At 35.4% G+C, this 22,557-nt stretch overlaps 2 protein-coding genes across 3 annotated transcripts in view; one reads left to right on the top strand and one right to left on the bottom strand.

Annotated features, from left to right (window-relative positions):
* Nucleotides 1-22,510, bottom strand: part of GET1 (guided entry of tail-anchored proteins factor 1) — a 66,128-nt gene extending 43,618 nt beyond the window's left edge. Inside the window, exons 1-5 of one of the 2 annotated variants that reach the window (XM_007435206.4) lie at nucleotides 22,128-22,510; nucleotides 18,567-18,732; nucleotides 17,741-17,808; nucleotides 17,025-17,139; nucleotides 15,078-16,221 (exon numbers count right to left, since the gene is read on the bottom strand). In XM_007435206.4, the coding sequence (XP_007435268.1) occupies nucleotides 16,148-16,221; nucleotides 17,025-17,139; nucleotides 17,741-17,808; nucleotides 18,567-18,732; nucleotides 22,128-22,250 (546 nt within the window). In that variant the 5' untranslated portion in view covers nucleotides 22,251-22,510 and the 3' untranslated portion in view covers nucleotides 15,078-16,147. Of the gene's footprint in view, nucleotides 1-15,077; nucleotides 16,222-17,024; nucleotides 17,140-17,740; nucleotides 17,809-18,566; nucleotides 18,733-22,127 lie in introns of those variants that run through there. The other variant, XM_088144693.1, reaches the window with a different exon arrangement.
* On the top strand, nucleotides 1,051-12,453 carry LCA5L (lebercilin LCA5 like). The gene is made up of 7 exons (XM_088144440.1): nucleotides 1,051-1,474; nucleotides 3,589-4,097; nucleotides 6,109-6,246; nucleotides 7,913-8,006; nucleotides 9,371-9,468; nucleotides 10,943-11,066; nucleotides 11,376-12,453. Exons 1-7 carry the CDS (start codon nucleotides 1,051-1,053, stop codon nucleotides 12,143-12,145), a joined length of 2,157 nt encoding a protein of 718 aa, XP_088000566.1. The 3' UTR covers nucleotides 12,146-12,453.
* Nucleotides 22,511-22,557: the final 47 nt, after the last annotated feature.

Genomic DNA, 22,557 nt, shown 5'->3' with positions numbered 1-22,557 from the left:
ACTCTTTCTTCCTTAACACATTTTTTGTGGTAAAAACAAAACAAACGAAAAGAAAAGAAAAGAGAAACAGGATAGGTTACAAGTGGAAGATAACCCCATCTACTGTAGTTCACTTATGAGGCAGGATAATTGTACAATAAAATGGTACAATAAAACTGTAAAACGATGTAGAAACTCATATTCCAAATTAACTGTAGTTAAAGGTAAGCATGTTTTAGGAACACTTTATACTAAGGCAAACCATTGCTCCACTCATCCCAGTATTTTCAACTGTGATTGGTTCATACATTGCACTAACTAACCATAGGTTTGTTGACCAAGCCACAATTGGAGTTTACACAATATGCTAAGCCATAAATCCAGATTGCAGTGGCTAGATTCACATGTTATGCTAATTCACAACCCAGCAAACCACATTATGCTGTATTGTGCAATGTTTGTCCCTAATTAACAGGCTTTCCAAGGTTTCAGCCTTTCTTAGAAGTGATGGAAATTCAGTATGGGGTATTGCTTACATGCACATTATAAATGGTACCATTGAGTTCAGTTTATTTTTAAAATGTGTAGAAATAAGGGCAATTCTGAATTTTGGAGGATTTCTGAACTAGCAAGGAATAGCACTACTTTTTGAACTTCATTTACCCAGGAAAATATTTTCTCTCTATAATTTTTTCTATAAATAGCTGGGTGTGAGAAATAATGTTCCATGTCAGTTCAAGTATTCTATAAAATGTAATACTATTATTTTAGTCTTTTTAGATCCTTGAACGAACTCAGAGCTCTGGAGGCATTGCAATCTGTGAATGAGAATGCTAAGAAAATAATATATTAATAGACATTATCAGCTCTTCAGAAATGAATAATATAATGCAAGGGGCAGAAGTTGTGATCTTTTTTGGTGGAGAATCAGAACAAACAACTTTTAAAGCTATAGGATGAAGCCTTAAGTAAGTGGTGACATAATACATTGTTTTTATATCTGACTACAGTGCCATTTTCTTTGGGTAATTTAAAATATAATTGACAGTCTTCCTGCCATTAGTGGGAGTGATGGCTTCTGATGACATATTCCTTCATTACACAGTCCAAGAGGATAATACATGTGGACAGTATAGAAAAAGTAGAAGTCCAAGTGATTCTCCTGGTAGGTTTAGTAAGAGCACCAAAACCAGTAAAGTTAATAACTGTAGCAAATGTTCCAGCCAGTGTGGAAGTGTTCAACCTAACTATTCCAATGACTTTCATGATAATGCTTCAAGAAGGGCTATCAGTGGGAGCAGCAACAGCATTTCTTCAGAACAGAACAACTGTGGAAGTTCTCAAAACTATTATTATGAAGATTTTCACACAGATTCCTCCGAAACCTCCACAAGCAACAGTGGTAGCAGCTGCATCATCCCGTTGCAACAGCAATCAGAAAGTAAAGGGCAGAACTTACCAGAGAAAAAAAATGAAAATGATCTCCAAGCAAAAGGTAAGAAGACAATTGGTCATACAGATCAGTACTACATTAGTTGTGGTTGGCATATTACGACTGAAATAATGACAGCTAAGCCTTTGCTGAAAACCAAGCAGTTGTGCTATTACTACATTTTTGCTGAAGTACCCTAATGCTTCTATACTATAGAAAGAATAATGTATTTTTTGGAAGCCACATGAATGTTGTTAAAAATATTTAAACTGTATGTAGTTTGTTGACCTCCAGATATATTAATGTACTACTTTCACCACCCTCAGTCAACAGCTCCTCCCGTTAGATAATGCGGGTCGTAGTGCAGCTGACCTAGAGGGAGTAGCTTGGGAAAAATGGTGTAGTTCATCAGTTATCATGGCCATACAGATGTCAGTGTCACATGATATTAATAAATAAACTAAGGGACAGAGGGAAAGGCGTAGGCTCCAAAGTAAAGAAAGACATGGCAAATTTGAGCAGTCACTTACTCTTCCATTCCTTTTGAGCCCATTACTGTTACTTGCTGATAAACCTATCTTATCAGTATTTGGATATGGTATATATTCTGCTTGTATAAATTTTTCATTTCTAATTTATAAGCTTGATAACTCTGGTATATACAAAACAGAAAGAAAAGTTTCAATGACTTCTGAACTAAAATCAGTGCAGATATGCCAAACTATATTTTGCATCAACCCTCAAAAGATCTGCTTAAGAAATACTAAATATCAAATGGAATGCAGTAGATTAATGTAATTAGCTATGGTTGAAATCTAAATAAGTGGGAATTTTGGTTTCTTTCTTTCACAAAAAAAGTTCTGTTAAATAAGAAAGTAATAAAGTATACAACATATTGTATTTTGATTCTGGAATACCATTAAGGAAAAAGGATAGGTAGTATGCTTTATCTATTATCTTTTGGGAAGGCCATTTCTAGGTTTCTTTCTCTTTTTCTTCCTGTTGTTCATCTCACAATAAAATAATCATCATGCTTCTGTATTTCTATCTTTATCCAGGAACTCTTTCTATTCATTGCTTTTATTATTTTGATTGTATGATATCACCACTTTTGCCTCCTATTCCCCCACCACACTTGTAAAATCATGATCCATATAAAAGTTTGTTAACACATCTGGAATTCTTGATAGACTTGGCATGTATCATATTCTCAGGCAGCTTTGGCCTCTTTATGAATACTGAACAGTCTTCAGTGCACATCTGAGAGTGAACACTTTAACATAATTCTGGGATATAGTGGGAAATTAACATGTTGGTCCTTGCTCCCTTCATTGTATTCTGGCGGCTCCCAGTTTAATTTCTCCCACTGTTCTCATTACTATATAGGAAGTTGTAAGAAATTAGATGCCAGCCCCCAGAATCAAAGTGGAGATTATGACAATATAACCATATAAGCTGGCAAGAGAAGGCTATTGATAAGGGGATCTATCATCACTTACGCTGCTGTAAGCTTCCTCAAGCCAGTCAGTGGCTGTGGCTTTCCACTCTTATAGATAAGAAAATACACAAATATACATTTAGATAACTTGAATGTATGAGTGGATGAGAATAATACATATATCTTTAATGAAGAGGAAATATTGTCTTATTAAATGTGTATCTTATTCTAAAGATTCTATACCTCTTGAATTATTTATATCTCACATAATTTTGTATTGACTGAATACAATGCCTATGAATTAAGAAACTTTCTCATAATCTCCACTTCTGTTGAAAAAAATTGTAATACTACACACACGTATATAAACGTTTTAATACTCCACCTCAAACACACATCCCAAGGCTGGTTATCATATCACACTAGGTTAAAGTGGAGTTAGTTTATAGTGCGGTATGTTCTGGAAACGTAGCCATTGTCTTAGTATGTTATGTGAATATAGCAATGAATGTTTTACTAAGTTGGGTTTCCAGTTAGTATCCTGAAAGCTCAGGTATGATTTTCACAATAGGTGGATCAACTAATAGCTGCATCAGAGATTGACTCAAGAAAATATATTAAAGGAAGTGTACCTATATGGTGAATACACGTTTGAGCATCTGGCTCTGAGGTTTATGTAAAATTATGTGATTCTTTGTCCAGTCTTATATGCCATCTTGACTTATTTTTTTTAATGTAGGAGGTAAAACATTGCCTAAAAAGAAACAGCAGCAGAAGACCACATTTGCTACTGACCATATTATCAATTCTCAGAAGAACAATAACATAGCTCGCCGTTTATTGTCAGCAAGAGCCCATAAAATTAAAGAGTTGAAAAATGAAGTGGCTGTTCTGCAGAGTAAATTGGAAGCATCTAATATGGAAAATCAAATCTTGAAGCGCCTTCAGTATCGACATTTGAAAGCAATCAGTAAATATGAAAATGCAGAGACTAACCTCCCTGATCTTTTGGCCAAGCAGTGTGGTGAAGTGCAGACTCTGAGAGCACTTCTCAGGAAATCTCAAGAACAAGAGCGTAATGCATCCAGGAAGCTGAGGGAAGTTGAGACACAACTGTTAAAAACAAAGGACACCTTGCAGGCATTGCAAAAACTTTCTGAAGACAAGAATCTTGCAGAGAGAGGAGAACTCAAGCGTAGATTAACATCACTTGCCCAAAGAATGGAAGCTGGTGATAAGAGAATCCAGGTAATGTGCAGTGTACATTGCTTAGAACAGGGTTCCTCAACCTTGGCGACTTGAAGATGTGTTGCTGAGGTTGAAGAACCCTGCTTTGTTGGATTTTACATCTTTGGGAGTTTGTTATTTGCTGGGAGGGATGATAATTTGAAATGTCACTCGTAGAATACTTCTTTCCAAGGTTTACCAATAAGACATAATTATGATAGGCAGTGATCAGTCTAGGTTTAATTTTCTAACACACACTAGCTTGTCCAGCTGGGGAATTATTTGATCTTTTCCCAAGGACTTCTTCCTTCAACCCAGCTCTAGGAAAATTGAAATAATCTTTCTGTGTAAAGCCAGCTATACAGCTCTTTATAAACCTTGCGTCAGTCCTGAAACACAAAAGGAAGCTGCACAACTGTGCAATGAGGAAGGTTTAGTGATAAATTTCCTTAATCAATGAAACCAAATCTCTAGATATAAAAAAGACATTATTGGTAAAAAGGAATGTAGGAAAACCAAGGGAATATTATAATTACACATGTGGAATTCTAGATTAAAATCAGTATGTGCAGCTGAGCTAAGTTAATTACTTATGAATCTTATTTTCAGCATATTATCAGAGTTCATTGTGGAAAAATATCACTTCGGTCTTTTGATTGGATATTGTTGTACAGGCCTTCTTGCTCCTCCTACTTCCTTTCATTTTTGCACATTAAGCTCAGTTGTATAAAAAACTGAGATTTTTGGTAAGAATGACACTTGCTTTAGCTAGTCAGATGAAATGCTCCATCTCTGATGTCATGAGTCTAACCAGCAAATTGAAAACTTTTAATGGCTGAACCTACCTTCCTAACAACCTTTGTTTGAATGATAAAAGCATGTGACTAGTTTTTGCCAGTCATGTCATTGAATTAAACATGTTAAGAGACACAGATTTTTCACAGAAATAAAAAGATAAATTCCATTTATTGTGGTCTCTCAGCATGTGGTCAACTTATCACTTATGTTAGGGGACTTGTTCCATACTAAAACCTAGGACTTTGTCACTTAGTGAAAACCAACAAAGAAATGGTTTGAAATGGAGAGATAAGTTGGACACATTTCACTTTGAACAAGTTCTCCATGGCATCATGCTGAATGTGATGAATATGTATATACAGGTAGTTCTTGCTTAGTGACCACAATTGGGACCAGCAACTCTCTCACTAAGTGACTTGGCTGCTAAGGAAAACATCACATGATCATGACGGACTTAGGACGTCACTTTCTTTGGGTCATTAAGTGAGGCATAATGTGACTATGACTTGTGATTTTACTGCTGCTTTCTCCGTTGACTCTTCTTTTTGGAAACGGGTTGTAAAGTGCACAAATGGCGATCATGTGATCATGGGGATTCTGCAGTGGTCATAAATGTGAGGACTGGTCGTAAAGTTACTTCTTCAGTGCTGTTGTAATTTCGAACATTTGCTAAACAGGGCGGTTGTTAAGTGAGGTTTGCCTGTATATATATGTACACACACAAACACATGAATGTATTATACACACACACACATACACAGAGAGAGAGAGAGAGAGAGAGAATATGCACATTCACACACACACTGAGGTGATCTTCCGACAGAAGTGCTTCCAGAATTAGTTGATGATTACTTTCAGTAATGTTGTAACTTTGAAAAGTCACTAAACAGGGCAGTTGTTAAGTGAGGTCTGTCTGTATACACACATGAATACACACACACACAGAATACACACACACATACCTATTTCTTTTCTCTTTAATCTGCATAACAGATTCTGAGTATCCTATGACATTATTTTTGATTACACAGATTATTTGCTACATTTTTCTTCCACAAGATTGTTGACTCCCATTTCAAAAATTATCTGTGTTGTAACTGAGATTGAGGATTTTCATTTTTTCAGAAACATTTATAAAATTTCAGTTGCCTGTTACAGCACCTCTGATTTCTAATTTAATATTGTATGGTTGTAAATGTTAATAAATTGGATGGTTTATTTCTAATATGTTTAGGGTCTAGAAAAGCAGCTGTTGTTGAACAATACTTCCTTTAGTCATCAATTAGCAGTTGAGAAGAAAAAGACAATTGAAGCTCGGTCAATCACCACAAATTTGCAAATGGAAATCAAGTTGCTGAACCAAAAAATTAAGGTATTTAAGCTTAAATTAAATTTCTCTTACTACAGAAGGCATCCAGTGTGCTCTTCAATACATGCTTATTTGAGGTAAGCCCATTTTGTTCTGTGGGACTTACTTCCAGCCAGATAACAATATATATATAAGATTGCAGAAATGTATTAATTTATGTAGACCTTTTGCACATTACAATTTGTAGGAAAAGATGTTACTTGAAAAGAGTGCTCCAGCATGAAAATAATATGCTTTTTAATCATGTTAATTAAGGCCTGAAACTGATAGCAAATTGAAAAGCAGTTTATATTAATATTGTAATTATAGTATATATTTAATGTGCTTTGTTAATTTCATAACTATTTTGTATCAAAATATTTGGAAGGACCTTCATGGTCAAATTTAGTTAATGGTTTATGGTTTGTAAAAATAAACAAAAACCTCCTCAGTCTAAAACTTTTCTCCTAGAGAACATTATTCATTCACCTGCAATCGTATACCGTAAAACAGTTGCTGTTAGACTTGTGGCATAGAATGAAACTCATACAAACTGAAATTCAAAATTTGGATTTTAAATATGAAATTTAGCCTTCGTGCTCAAAATCTGAAAGCTTCTGATTGTTTAGGGAAGATTATTGGCATTATGAGGTTGTTTTTTTTTAAGCTGACAAGTATTGCATAGAATAAGGTACCAAGTTAGGTATTTATTTATAAATAGTTTATAAATATCAATTATATTGGCTGTTTCAACTGTTGGCCTTCATAATATAGATAATTTGAAGCATACTGCTATCATAACACATAATACAGTTACAAAGAAAATCAACACACTTTTAGAATTCAAGAAGTTTGTAAAAAACAGTGCATTTTTTACTCATCTGCTTGAAATGTTGAATGGAATTGGGGTAGTATATGGGAACTTAGGAAGCTGTTGACATGGATTCATTTAGAATAATTTTATTGGCACTGACTGGCAGAGGCTCTCCAGTATGTGGGGAAAGACCTTTTCCATGCCAGATTGAATGGGTAACGCTTGCATGGAAAGCCCTGAATAAAGTCCTTTTCTGTGGAAGAGATTTCACAGTATGGATATGTCCACAAATAATTGCAACGATCATAATCAAAATGAAAAACCTAGTAAATAACCTGATGAACCTAGGTTATTAAAGCCTAGTAAATAGTGACAAACCCAGGTTATTAAATAGACCTAGTAACCTAATAAATCTAGGTTCTTAAATGACCTAATGAATGAAACATTAAATACATGTATAGCACTATATTTCAGGTACTATAGCTGAGCTAAATCAACTTTTGCTTTGGATGTTAAATTTCTGATAATATTGAACATTTCTTCCAAAATCTGTGCAAATCATCAGTCTTGTCAAAGCTATTTTGTTGGGAGCTCCTTTGAAGCCACAGAATTTTAGGTAAGCTGTGGAAAGATTTGCTTAAGAGCTTGCTGAAAATGATTTCTCAGCTGAAAAAAATCCCGAAAACTTCACAGCTCCAGCAAAGAAAGGCCATTTATCCTTCAGAATCTTTAGAAAAGGAAGCATTTGGCCAAATGTGTAAGCAAATATTCAAAGTACAGATGAATAAAATGAGATACTGGGGAAGTCACATAGTAAATTAAGTTATGTAATACAATAAATTGAGTATCAACAAATTTAATAATGCATTTTTTCAGGAAAAAGAACGAGAACTGGGCATAAGAAATATTTATGCATACCGGATGCTTAAAGGTCAGCCAGAGAAAGGTGATTCACGTTCTTCCCCAAAAGGTAGCACAGAATTTGTCTGATACTTTAATGTGAAATAAGAAATGTGATAATTCTTTAACTTGTCAAGAAAGTATTACAAATCCTTGCTTTATTTTCTTTTTTAAAATGGCAGTACTGTCTTTTGTGAGCTTGTTATTTACTAATCGTCACTGCTGATTGAACAGGCTCATCCTCACTTTGATTCTCTTTGGAAGTGAGAGATGAAGGGGAAAAGAAGTTAATTTTATGCATATTTACTGAGAAGTCCCACTAAATTAAAAAATCCTTTGATACAGGATTTGTGTGTGTATGTATGGTATACAGATCATAGTGCAATCATATCTAGGTATAATCTGATTTATATTTTGATGACTTCTAGATCCTTTTAATTTTGGATATAAGCCGGGCTGTGGAACTGAAACTGCTTCATTCCCCCCTGCCATGGTGCCATTGTACAAATGAGTTAAATTATGTACTTTGAAGCAGAGCAGTATGAGGCAAATTATGTAATTGGTTTCTTTTCCATTATGATGTCATGTTCTACATAATGACACTAGTTCCCCCTTCCTCCTGCCAAGACTGTGCATATTTTAACATAGCCTTGACCACTTTGCCTGCATTCTGGCCTCTGTCCATTCACAAAGGATTATGTACAGCTTGTAGCCATCAAAAAGTTTCCTACCTCTGTCTTACAGGATGAACTTCAGTATAAACATGAAGCTGAAGCATATTCAGATGTGTAGTCTTGACTCTGCCTATTTTCCAGCATGCTACCCTCAGTAGGGCAAGGGGTGGCCCATAGATAGAAAAAGATGGTTCACTCATGCTTCACTACATTTTCAGCTATTAGAGAATTGTCATCAACATAGTGCAGATTATTGCTGTTTCTTCCTCTAAATTTAAAACAGCACTCATTTTTTTCCCCAATCCAGCCTCCCTCATATTCATTCAGCATATAGATTGAATGAATAAGGAGAGCGTATACAGCCTTGTCTCACTCCTTTGCTGACTTCCGTATTTTTTGGTGAAATACAGGAGTGGTTTACCACTGCCTTGTCCCATGCAGTATGAAAGGATGCTTTCTCCATTGCCATTGAAGTGATTGTCCATCTCCAACATCTTCCTATAATGCTGCTGCTGCCTGATATAGGTGCCTGCTTGGTTTAGCTGGGCAGCTGGGATGATCTTCATGCTAAAACTTCTAGTCTGATGCCTTAGTCACAAGCCCAAACTGGCTCTCCATTTGCATTAATAACCAATAAAATGCAATAAAAGCTATATGATAGAATAAGAATTAAATCACTTAAGACAGGTAAGTAAAATATCACTTGCCTATCACTAATCTCAGTCATGAATGTATCATGTTCATTTTTCTATCTTCATAGATGTTAATGTCAGCAAATCAATACAAGTAAATATTAGTCTAGAAGCCACGACTCTTCGGAAGCCTGAGCCTGAAAGAAGGGCAGTAACCTTCAGAGAGGTATGGGACAGCTGAATAATACCTTTATAGTTCTTAACTTCTGCTCATTTGTAAGTTGTTTCTGCTGATACTGCTTTCTTCTTATAACATGCACCTTATAGTAATAATTTTTGGGTTTTTTCCAGTCAGTTTAGAACTATGTTGTAAACATAACATTGTTACTGAAAAGGTTTTGTTTCATAAACCTGGAGGCTAAGGAGGAAATTTGAAATTCACTTACTGTATGAGGAAGAAAACCTAGGGATAGTTAAGAAAATGCTCTAATAAGAACTGGTTAAGACAAGGGGCAATATATTGGTTGTGATAATATTTTATACTGATCCATGGTTTATTTTAACTATGGTTTGTTGAAGAAATAATGGCGGGTTCACCCCAACATGCTTAGACAAAGCCAACCATAAAAAAAGTTGGAGTGCACATGATCCCAAGTCTAAACAATTCTTGAAGCAATGCTATTTCCGATCTGCTTGCATGCCCATTGTAGATCAGAGAAGGTTCTGGTGCGGCTGCCTTGTTTTGAGGGGGTGGGAGTGGGGGCTGGCAGTCCTGGAATTCCCTATGGAACATCATTCTCCCTGAGGTGAGATTGGCCCCGGCTCTTTTAACTTCTGGAAAGCCCTTAAAGCTTGGTTTTGTCAGTAGGCTTGGGGATCCTATAGAAATAGGGAGCTGGGGAAATGGTTATACTGTATGAAGGATGTTGAAATTTCCCATAGTTTTGATTATATTTATCATTTTTAATTGTTTTAATGGTTTTTAATGGTTTTCTTTTAATGGTTTCATTTGAATTTTGTCCACTGCCCAGAGCCACATACATGAGATGGGCAGCTATATACACGTGTTAAATAAATGAATAAAACATTCCTGCAGTATTCTTTCTCTCCCTCCTGGCTTGTCTTAGGTCCATATGGGGCTTGTTGTATTGGGAATGGTTGTCTTCTTCATGGTTGCTTTTTTCTCTCTTTACAGTTTTGTGTTTCTTTTGAACAAGGTCTTTAGGACTTTGTTTATGAAGGCAGCCAGAGTGATATATTAGTTAAAATGCTGAATGTGACAAGGGAATTCTAGGTTCAAGTCCCTCTTCACTCACAGTACCTTGGGCAACTTTGCATTAGTACCTATCGATCAAATAACATGGGGTTTCTATTGTAAAGAAAAATTGGAGGGAGTGTGGACGTCTTGGAAGAAAAGTGAGATATAAAGCTAACAAATAAATAAAATAAAGCCCTTATTTATTTAAAAGTGTTTTCCTAACTTTGATTATAATTCAAATCTATGTTAATACAACATTGGGAAAGTTTAGATAGATACTTTATTAGATTGAGTAAAACTGAATAAAGGATGACAACTACAAATAAGTCTGCAATTGATATGGGAGTGAGGCTATTAATGGAAAATGTAACGAGTCTTTGCCACTTAGACATGTAAAAGGTAAAATGCACTTATAGGTTTGTTTTTTTCTGTGACTTTTTAGGAATTGAGAACCAATATAGGTGCAGAAGATTTATGTGAAGTGCATAAAAAGATTGAACAAGAAACAGAAGTTCATCTGATTGAAAAATTACCAGAGCAAAAAATTTCAAATAGGACATGCACAGGTAAAACCATAAATGACTATAAATATTGAACCAATAAAATCACAGGACATACTTTTTGCTTAAGCATTCACATGTAGTGGCATGTTATATGATGCTTTATTCCATCTGCTCTATGTTATTGTATATAATGTCTGTTCTTCTGAATAGAGAAATTGGCATATTTCCTGGACAGATTATTTAAATTGAGGTGCCAGTTTAAATAATTTGTAAACTAGATAGAATAATATGCTTTTGTTACTATTGTTTTGTCTAACAAATATGTACATATTCCTAAAATAGTTACTATTGAAATAACAATTTTTTTTGCAGAATTACAAAAGGAAGAGATTTGCCCAAGGGTAGAAAAAAGTATCAAATACGAAAATATAGAAAGACAGAAGAACAGGAGAAAAGGCCAAGGGCTAGACTTATTGAAAGAAGAGTTTGAGAAATTAAGGACAGAACCATCATTTCTTTCTGCCCATCATGTTCAGCCAAAAGAAAACAATTTGGAAGAAGTTGCAGCTGAAAAACAAGAAAATGAAGAAAATAGAGAGTCAAAAGAAGCTGTTTGTGACAAATTAACAATGGTAAATCAAAGATATAAAACACCATCTAAATTTAAAAAACAGTATGTATTTACAGAGGCCATTGAAAATCTGCATCAGGGATACCCCTCAACAGGCCCCTTATCCAACACAAACGTAACATGCAGTAGCAGACAGAGGAACCAGCATCAGGGTGAAGTAGCTGAGTTTAAGACAGAAGATTCAATCAGTACTTATGAGCCATCATTTGGCAAAGTTCCCAAGGCAAGACAAAAGGACACCCCTTCAACTCATGGTGATGACTACATTCCTAACATACCTATGGAAAAGAAAAACACTCTGATGGAAGAACTCTTTGGTCCAAGCTGCATCTTAAATAACAGTCATCCAAACTCTAATTTAAACATGGAGGGTAAGGAAAAAAAAACTTTGCAGAGTAAAAAACCCTATGATGAGATTTCATACACAAATGATGGCTTGCAGTGTGGTGATTCCAATCAAGCCCATATAAATGTTTTTCAGAAAATTGCCTTCTTGGACAATCTTAATTGATTGTTTCATTTTTTTTCATCCCATACACAGTATTTTTAACTATTGAAAAAATGTATTATATAAGCTACATTCTTCATTAAGTATATTTATTGATTCTAACAAAGTATAAATGTCACATATTTCTGTCTAGCTATAACACAATATATATTTTAATATTCCTCTACATAAAATGTGTGGTATCACATTATATCTAGTAATGAAACATGCTTAATAGGGATCCAAGAAAAAATTATTTGCAAATGTAAAGTAAGACTTGATGTAGTTCCTCTTCCTCACTCCATTTCAGAAAGTCTTTTAAAATAATTAACATGTGTCTAGTTAAAGTCAGGAAAATTATTTATGATGTTTGGATGATATTGCTGATACATGGAGTGGGTCGGTTTGTGTGTGTTGTTTTTTGGTAATCTAATATGGATTTATTTAAAGGCCACCAAAATGATTTTTGAAGCCATATTTTAAAATAGCCACAGCTTATAGCTGAAAGCATGGGTGTAGATATTAGAGCTCCCATTTACCCCCAAAGTTAGTAAACTGCACTGGCAACTTCATCTATCCTACATGCATGGTAATTTCTATAGCTATTGTAATTTGCATATTTTTCCTAATGTAATTGCCTCCCAAATTCTATAGGGAACACTCAAAATAGTACTTTAGCACTCTTCTCCTAAAGGCAACTCAAACACTAAATGATCAACTACCAACAATGTTGTTCTCATTATTTCCCATCATAGAGCAGTGCAAAATGCAGCATCTAGTACAAAAAGGAATCAAGACAAGAAAGAAGTCAAGCAAGATTTTTTAAAACTGCAACATGTTAATATTCGTAAGCAAACACATCTAAAACTTGCAGACAGCAATAAGAAATTGTAAATTTTCTGCTTGAATAGAAGCAACTAAAGTAGCAGAACTCTAATTTGCCTGCAGCGGGAGTAGCTGAGCAGATTGTTGGCAAACTAGGTCTGCCACTTAATCGCTCTGCTCTAATGCTTTTTTCCTCTGGGAAAAAAGGCTTGCTATACATAGCACTATCTTGTTTCCTTGAATCAGTCTTTTAGAACTAGGACATTTTTGTTTTCAATCTTTCTCTAAGGCACAGGATAGAAAGGCAGAGTTAATTATTCTGTAGCTTGGCTATGGGTCTAACTTACTACAGCTCAGCATTCCTCAGCCAGGGCCCTTCCTCATTCCCAGCCAGTATGAGAATGATTGAATGATAGAATCAGATGAATCTGGAGGATGCTATGCTGTAGACTGCTGTTCTAGCTGCATGGTGAACAGACTTTCTGGTTTGCTCAAACCATAACAGTAAGGAAAACAGCACAAGCATTCCTTAAAGTTGCTTGCAAGGTGAAGAGAAGTATAGGTTGGTAGGAGCAAACAGAACAAGTGGATACCTCTTTCAAATGTAAGAGTCCACGCTCAAAACTTGTACAGTGTTTGATATGGTGTTCAGAACTCCATTTCATGAACTTTTTATATATTGTATATATACACATTAAATTTTGAAAAAAATCATTTTATTACACTCACCAATTTCCACCTCTGAATGACATTTCCCTGAAGCCTTTCTTTTCCATCTAAATGTGAAGTGCCCAAGCTATGATTCATAAAAGATTAGGCAGAACATTCTAATTTAACATATAATTTTAAGCCATATCCAAGGACAGAGCTTCTGCCTCTCACCCTTCTTTATTCCTTATGTGCTATTTTTGTACTTCAACTGAAGTCCCTTTAGTTACTTTTTAAAAGAATTATAGTATTTTTCTATTGCTCTTCCTCCCCAATGAAGAGGTGAAAGTTTAGAAAATAAAAATTCTAAGCATCTACAGCCCAGAACTTTATGCATTCACCTATCCAGGGGGAAAAGAAAAGGCAAAAAAATAAACTGGGGTGGTAGACAGCATCCTAATTGGCAGCAAAGATTAACCTCACTGATTTACACGGTGGATCACAATCACTGTGGCATTCATTTTGTGAATGGATATTCCGTCTTAAATATGAAAGTTGCCCATTGAGACAAAGGGTTGTTCTTCCACTATGCATCAACTGTCCTCCTGAAAGAATACTGAGAGCAAAAGGAAGCAGGTGAAAAAGATCATGATCTCCTTGATCACTACTGTCCATACTCACTCCTTAGGCAACATGCCATCATCTTCCCTTCTATCAGTTCTGTTGGTTTTTAGACATGTTACCTTAAACCATCTTGGACATAAGCAGACTATAAATGACAGTAATAAATAAATGACAGAGGTGGGAATTGTGACTGTGTCATTATTTGCTAATCAGAGTATGAAACCATTGTTTGATCCTTGTTTCAGATGTTGGTCTAATTTAATAGGGATGAAGGGCATTATTTTGATACACAATTTTATATTCTATATATACACAATTTTATATTTTTTATATATATATATATATATACACACATATGCTTCACATAATGTATAACCATACCTGTAACAGTGCACTCTATTTTATTTCTAAAGGGTTAACTTGCTTTTGTTTTGTAAAGAGCACTGGTTTCTTCCCCCCCATCTTTTTGCTGAATGCCCGATTGTCTTCGAATAAGCAATTAGCCGAGTACAAGCTGTTTGTTGTACCAAGCTTTTTGCAACAGTTGTGAGGCCCCACATTCTAGAAAAAGATAAGAAGAATCTGGTATGCCATTCCCTTGGTAACCAGAAGAAAAAGTTACATTTAAGTTTACCTTCCTAAGAACCACCTTTCACTTGCTCAGACCGTCCCAAAAATCCCTTGTATGGGTATGAGGGGATGTACTATCTGATTACAGATTTAAATGTCTATAAAGCCTCTGATGTTTGTTTTGTTAGGTGTGATTCCATCAACATCTCTTGTTAATGTGTTGATTGGGGTCACCCAGCTGTGTCTTGATCAAAATACATCTGCTATTCATCAGAAGTCTCATCTCAAGTCTTCTTATTGGCTTTTTATTGAAACTTGGGAAATAAAAGTGCCATACAGGGAAATGTAGCCAAACAGATCAGAGTGGAAGAACAAAAGCTAGCAAAGGGAACTTATACAGCCTGATGTTATTCAGAGTTTAGTTACAACTGAATAGAAGAATTATGTACAAATTGTTATTTATCATTATATATGTTAACAGAGAATAACCAGTATTCACACATTTAAACCTCCCTCAGACTGAGTACAATATCTATTGACTACATGGCATCTGTATTTTTCTTAGCAACAATATGGAAGTGGTTTGTCATTGCCTTCTTCCAGGACTTTTTTTTGGACATCCCAGGCTTGTCTACAATCTTGGGATTTGTTGATGTTCTCATTCAAGAACTATCTATGACTGACCCTGCTCAGCTTGAGATCAGCCAGTCAGCTGGGGGCTGCCACATGTTTAGTGATACTCAAAATGCAAAATGAAGAAAAGTGTGGATAAGATAACACACCCAAGAATATGCATTATAAACTTAAAATTTTTGAAATAAGCCTTTTATACTCTTAAGTGGAAAAAAATTCTTAAATATGTTTGTTTTCATTTTTTGTATTTATTATTTTAAGTACTCTTGCTTTCCTGAAATGATTTTGACTATTTTTCTTTTTCTTTTGCAAACTGTGTTCCTCTGAGAGGAAGAACAGATGAGAATAATAGAAATAAAAAATATAAAGTCAAGCACAGTAACATTTCATATTCAATATATATCCTACACATCATCTAAGAATGGAAGGAAATTATTGCATTATAAGAAGCACAACTCATTGGTTGTAATAGAAGTTGTATTTAAATAATCTAATATTCAGCCTATGAAGTAAACAAGAATTAAGGAGTTGCACATTCACAAATATTGTTAATTCCATAAAACTGAAGAGAATTTTTAAATAATTGTTTTATTATTTTAACTTAAAAGCTGCATCCTTCTAGTCTTTCACATTCTTGATGATATTTATCTCCTGTCATAGCAGCATACTGGAAAAAAAAAACCCCGACAGAGTTCAAAATTGCTGAAAGTGAGACTTGTTTCTTTCTCAGCTGAATGGGTGAAGCAAAATGGCAACAACTTTGTTGCAAACCACCAACCAACATGTAATTCCAACACCACCTAAAAAAATAAAGAGGTATGCTGTAAATCATTAGTATCAGTAGCTCAATCATATGTATTTAATATGTATAAGAAATATGTTTCCATAGCAAAACTGAATAAAGTAGCTCAAAATTAAAAAAGAAATCTGCCCTTGAGAGTTTAAGAGAAAGTAAGCATTGACTCAGATGATCATATAGAACAAGTAAAATGTAAAATCTAGAGATTTTACGCACACGGGACATAACCCAGAATTATCTGCTTTACTGTAATTTTCATTAAAGTGAATGGGAATTGTTCAACAAACTGCTTTTAGCATATCAACTTTTCATTTTAAAGGGATATATAACTTGTCCCCAGTGAGAAGTATTCAAGGTGCTTTAAGGAACAAACCAAATATATTATGATTAATAGGTGAAATACATTCCTAATACTAAATATTTAGCCACAATCTAACTCCTTAATATGCAGTTTCCCCTTAAATACTTGAACTATGATAGCTCTAACTAGTGGACATGCTCTCGGACATAGAAAACTGTCCTAGAATCAGAACACTGATTTATTTAGCCCCATATTGTTTATAATGACAGACAGAAGATCATTAGGATTTGGAAGATTTCCAGCTCTATGAAAAATGAATTAATCCTGAAAAACCTGTATGTTTCTGTCTGCTAAGTATATATTTATAGGATATAGATCCAGGGACACAGAGTATAGGCCAAAGTTTTTGAAGAGAATGCACTTAATGTATCTAAAATCAAAAAAGAAATATGTATTAGATTCATACAGAAGACCAGGAAGTATTTTACACGCAATAGCCTTACCTGCCACTCCTGTTGGAAAAGCTACTAAACGTTCTAAAGGGGCTAGCCATTTGCTTGGGAGCACAGTAACTGGTTCAGAGTAATATTTCCAAATTAGCGAGATCATTAGGGCAGCCTGAAATAAAATTTATTATTCAGATATGCATGAAAAGTCCAAACAAGGACCATTGTAGTTTTATTACAGTAACTGTATAAATATTTCTGAAGCTTATTGCGTTCTACATAATATTAACGATATAATTTATTGATGTCACTTTGTGAAAATGACATCTGCATGAATCCAGGTCCCCTTGCTTCATATGAGATAACTTTTCCTTCAAGAAACATCAGAAACACTATTATTCCCTGGCTCATTCTAGATCATCCCTGCATTTCAAGAAAAGGGACTGAGGCATTCTTTCCCAACCTCATCAAGGTACACAGCACTGAACCCAACGTTTTATGATTAGTTTCTCAAAAAAGAAGCAGGAGAAAGGAAAAATACTATGGCTTAATTCCCAAATCTGTCTTCAGAATTGCAATTATTTTAAACAAATGATTGTATGAAACAGTACCGTTCATATAGAAAACTAACACTAACAAGGAGACAGACATCTGGGGAAAAGTTCTAATCTTATTTTCTATGTAGAGTTATTTTTATTACTAATTTATAGTTTTAAGCTACTGCATAAGGTATTTATTTTTACGTTATCTTTATATGATTCAAGTTTACTTACTTGTAAAATGTAGAACACAATATTTATTACCCACTTTATTTTGGCTAGTTGAGCAGTTCGTGTTTTCACTGTTAATAGAAAACAATAATAATCTGTATGATTTATATAAACAGAAGGGATACTTTCATGACAAATCTTATTACTCATTCCAATTTACTCAGAGGATTTTGTTCAATAGAAATATCTTTAGCATTGATTTTATATATTTTTCTTTACTTTTTTTCAAGCAAACAAAATGAAACCACAAATCCCAAAAAGAACATAGAATACTACATATATAAGAAAGCCAAACTTGAATATTGTTATTAAAACATTTCCACAAATTCAACAGTTATAGCAACATCACATGAAAATCAGATTCTTTCAAAAAAATATGTTGAATCTTGATAAGCTGTACTGAAGAACGTGACATGTGAAATAAATTGGATCTTTGTGTGTGTATGTGTGCATGCATGCATGTATGTATATGTGTGTGGTATATGTGTATACACACACACACAAAGAAACATACACAGACAATACTTGTGAGAAAATCCTCTAAGCAATTCCAATTAATTGAATGGAACGTTGCTGCTGGCTTTTTAAAAATAAAGTCTACCATTAATTTGAATAAATTGAAAGTGCACATATAAATTTTATTTCCTTTAAAAAGCTGAAGTGTTCACATGATATGAGCCAGCATATAGCTTAATCCACATGCAAAATGCATTTTGATATAGCCACATTTTGTTTTTTAGTTAAGAAGTTATAAGAGTAGCAACATCTTTGGAAAAAGCTGGCAAAAAAATGGACTGATAATATGCAAATATAATTAACAAATCTGTACCATGAGTCTTAAGCTTATCAGTCATTTTATTAATTTTCCTTTCCAGTCTAGCATATCTGGCAAATTCATCCATCATACTAATGGTAGAAAGTTCTTGCTTCATGTTCTGGATTTCAGATCGCATTTCTGATTCCTGCTCAGCATCCTTTTGTAGAAACCTAGATATCTGATAAAGAGAAGAGGAAGTCTAAAAGGCTATTTAGTCTCATTTCACTATTTTAAATGAATGTCTAAAGTACAGTTAATACATAAAAAATAACCACAACATTAATAAATGAACCTTTTAGTTATTTTCCTAAATATTCTAAACTACAGTATGGGTATGGGCACTGAAGCATGGTTCAAAGCAGAAGCCTTTTAATGTTCAAAGCAATTTTTCCTAGAAAGATCTTTACTACCATGACTAACCTGTTGCCAAGTCTTATTACCTAATTGTTAGACTGATAAGTCTTTGCCTCAACAAACAACATAAAGCACTAGAGGGATATAGCCAGACTTTCATTGTATAAAATATAAAGTAGATTATGTCTTCCTTGGTAATCAATCCATCTGCCTTCCAATAAAATAAAGGAAATAAATTATTAAATCCCAGGCCAGTCTAGGTCACATGGGTACAACTCCAGATACATTTGACACCACTCTTATTTGACAACTGCATCTTCATGAAATTCCTTGCAAACATGTCGTATTCATACATTATCTTTCCAGATATATATCTTTTCATAATGTGAAGAGCCACATTTGTGACTGGCAACCTTATTATAGAGTACCTTCATTACTGTAAATTATAATCCTCAGCTCTCTTTGGTACACTCCTTACAAATACAATACAATATACAATACAAAATACTTTAATGACCAAGTATAAAATATATACAAGGAATTTGTCTTCGGTGACGAACAGCAAGATCAACGGTGCATTTGGATAGCAACAGAAAAATAATAAACAGTAACAATAACACTACACAGTAAAATAACTTTTTCAAAGGGAGAAGCCACTGTCCAGCACATATCAAGTCATGTAGTATTTAACAGAGCAATGGCACAAGTGAAAAAACTATTCCGATGTCTAGATGTTTTAACATATGGTGCTCTGTACTCTCTGCTGTGGTATCAGTACAAATGTATTCATCTCTGGCACATATATATTCATCTCCTTTTAAACCTTTGCACAAACCTTCCAAGCAATCACTGAAAAAGCTTAATTATTTTCATTCCAAGTCTGAAATCTCATGTGTACACTTTCAATTCTTTAAATGCCCTAAACAGTAAAAATAAAAAGTTAAGATCCATTTGTTATCATTCCAAAGGACAGGGCATAGAACAACAGATTATCTAGTCCAGGGGTTCCTAAACTGTTTGCCATCACACCTCCCTTTAGTGTAATCTTAATGTACACACCTCTCCTAAAAATCCAAACACACAATGAATACAAATTAACAATGAAAACAATACAATGAAACTTTGGGAAAGGTGAATTTATTGTAGCAATGTTACTAAAAGGTTCTTCACACCTTCCCTGGACCCTGTCTGCACTTCCCCAAGGGAGATATATCTCACAGTTCAGAAAACCCTGATCTAGACCCTTTTTAGTCAGGCTTTAGGCCTGGATATGGGGCTACAATCCCACTGGTTGCTCTTATCAATTACCTTTGGTGGGGCCAAGATAGGGAGAATATGATTCTTCTAGTCCTGCTGACCTATCAAAGGGTCTTCAGTAGCATCAATCACTGCTGCAGTTAAGCCAAGGTGGTGAGTTTGTGCACGATTACTCAGGAATCACAACTCATGAACCTGGAGTTTTATGATGTCTAAATTTATTATTCTGAGGTAACTTAATTTTGGGTGCATTCAGCTTTTTACTGTGTGCACATGTACACACGCACATCTTAGAAGGAACAGAGATTGTAGAATGAGGACTATTTGGAAACTTCATCTGGTTCAGCATGCAGTGGCTGTTATCCCTGTGAAGTAGTCCAGACAAGAAACACAACTAGGAGTACTAGTTCTATTTTTATTGTAAGGCTACATTAACAGAATCTTGCAAGTCTGAAAGTACCCCTCCCTTCCTTCACTTTTACTCTCCCAAAAACTAGGGAGGGTCCCTTCTGAGATGCTTTTGCCAACTCTCTAGTTTCAAATTTTATCAGACCTCTGTCTAGGCTGTAGCTCTTTCTCCTATCTCCTATGGTCATTCCCACATACCATTACATCGGCCTGGGTACTTATGGGCATATCAAGGTTCACCTATGTAACACCTATACTACAGGAGCTGCACTGGCTGCCAGATGGCATCTCGGCATAATTCAAGGTGCTGATTACCACCTTAAAGCTAGCATGCATTACTGTCAAATCTCTTTAACAGCTTATAATTTAGAAAGTAAGATTTTCAAAGATTCTGAGGAAACAGGTTTATTGCTATGAGCATGCGGTTAGGTACAAAATCTTGAAAATTGGCTATGTGTCCCTTGACCCTCATTTGTCATATGAGAATATTAACACAGGGCTTCCCATTTGCTTCTAATCTTTTTTCTTATGGAGTTTTAACTTAATGGAGAAGATGCTAATTAATATCACAAGAATATTCTTCTTGGTCTGCGATATTTGGAAACATTTGTTTTTATTTCCAAAGTTAGAATTTCATCACACTCAACTATCTGTAAGACCACCTCCTCCAAGTTGAATCAGCCCATCTGGACAAATCTGGGAGAGAAGGCTTGCTGAGGGACCACTTATATTTTCAAAGAGCTATTTACATGGTTCTTCAGGAAAGCGCTCAAGAAGAACAGAAAATATGCTATCCCCAAATGCTGGTACATCAGGTAGCTTGTTATTGCTTTTCCATCAGTTTTAATCATATTGTGTAAAATATCCTGTAAGCCACCTGGAGCCATTGGTAATGAAGTTGCATATAAACTGAAATGGCAATAAATAAAAGTTAAAGGAAGGCAGATTCAAAGTAAATGTTAAGAAAACAACTTCCTAATACTTACAGAAATGTGGAGAATCTGTGGAGCTAGTTATCTAGAGTTCATGGGCTCCCTTTTGCCATTTTGTTTTTGACAAAAACAGAGGCTAGACAATCTAGCTTTGGGGAATGCCTTAATTCAATTCTTACAGGAGGATGGATTCTACAGCAAAACCAGTTTCTTCAAACTACTATACGAACATTTTAAAGTACTTGAAATAATTACTCTGTGTTAACACTAGGATCCAATGGATATTTCCTTGTGAATTGTACACAAAATCAGTGTATCTTCTTCTAATGTTCTCTACATCAGTCCCAACTACATATGTGCAGGGGCTAGAGCTCTGTGTGGCCGTACAAACTGGCAATTCTTGGATTTGCAGCAGGACACCAGGCTGGGAAGTGCTACCACACTAAATGTAAGGACTAATAAACCTGGGGGAGGGGGAAGGAACCTTAGAATATGTTCCGTCTCGTGCATCCTCCCTGCAGGAGGCAACTCAATAGTTTCCCTTCTACCGAGAAATAAAAGGCTAAATCCGGGTGCATCGGATGCGGTCGCTATGGAAACCCAGGGGAGCGATGTCACTTACAATGGAAGAGCAGGAGGGCAAGAGGATTTTGAGGAGGTTGCATAAGAACACGGAGCTCAGTACGAGGAGCCATGCGCCTCCATCCGTCGTCATATGTTTCGGCTCTACACGTAGTTCAGTCATGTCTCGGGTTAGAGATGTACGAAGGAGAAAGAGAAACGCTGCTCTCAGGCTAATTACGCGAACAAGCGAACAATTGAGGACGGCGCCCACTTGTCAAAAATGCGCAAGCGCGCATCTTCGCGGCGCGGCGACGTCTCACTCCTATTGTTGTAAACCTACTAACGTCTTACGCACGGGAACCGTCCAGGGACACTGCGCAGATGCCAGAGCCGTCTGTCACACTTCTACTGTGACGTATACGGGTGGGCTGAGCCCCGGCTAGATCCGCCCAGAAGGGGATCCGTGTCTCCGAAGAAGACCGAATTCA

This window comes from Python bivittatus, unplaced genomic scaffold (assembly GCF_059951505.1).
Source record: "Python bivittatus isolate LINGU-HERP-01145 unplaced genomic scaffold, Pbiv_v1 ctg000350_np1212, whole genome shotgun sequence".
Lineage (NCBI taxonomy): Eukaryota > Metazoa > Chordata > Lepidosauria > Squamata > Pythonidae > Python > Python bivittatus.
Note: the sequence above shows the minus strand (reverse complement) of the source record. Positions and strands in the feature narration are given on the sequence as shown.

Coding starts and splice junctions, on each gene's coding strand:
- LCA5L (XM_088144440.1), top strand. CDS start 1,051: ATGGCTTCTGATGACATATTCCTTCATTACACAGTCCAAGAGGATAAT. Junction 4,098..6,108: donor CTGGTGATAAGAGAATCCAG/GTAATGTGCAGT, acceptor TAATATGTTTAG/GGTCTAGAAAAGCAGCTGTT. Junction 11,067..11,375: donor TTCAAATAGGACATGCACAG/GTAAAACCATAA, acceptor TTTTTTTTGCAG/AATTACAAAAGGAAGAGATT.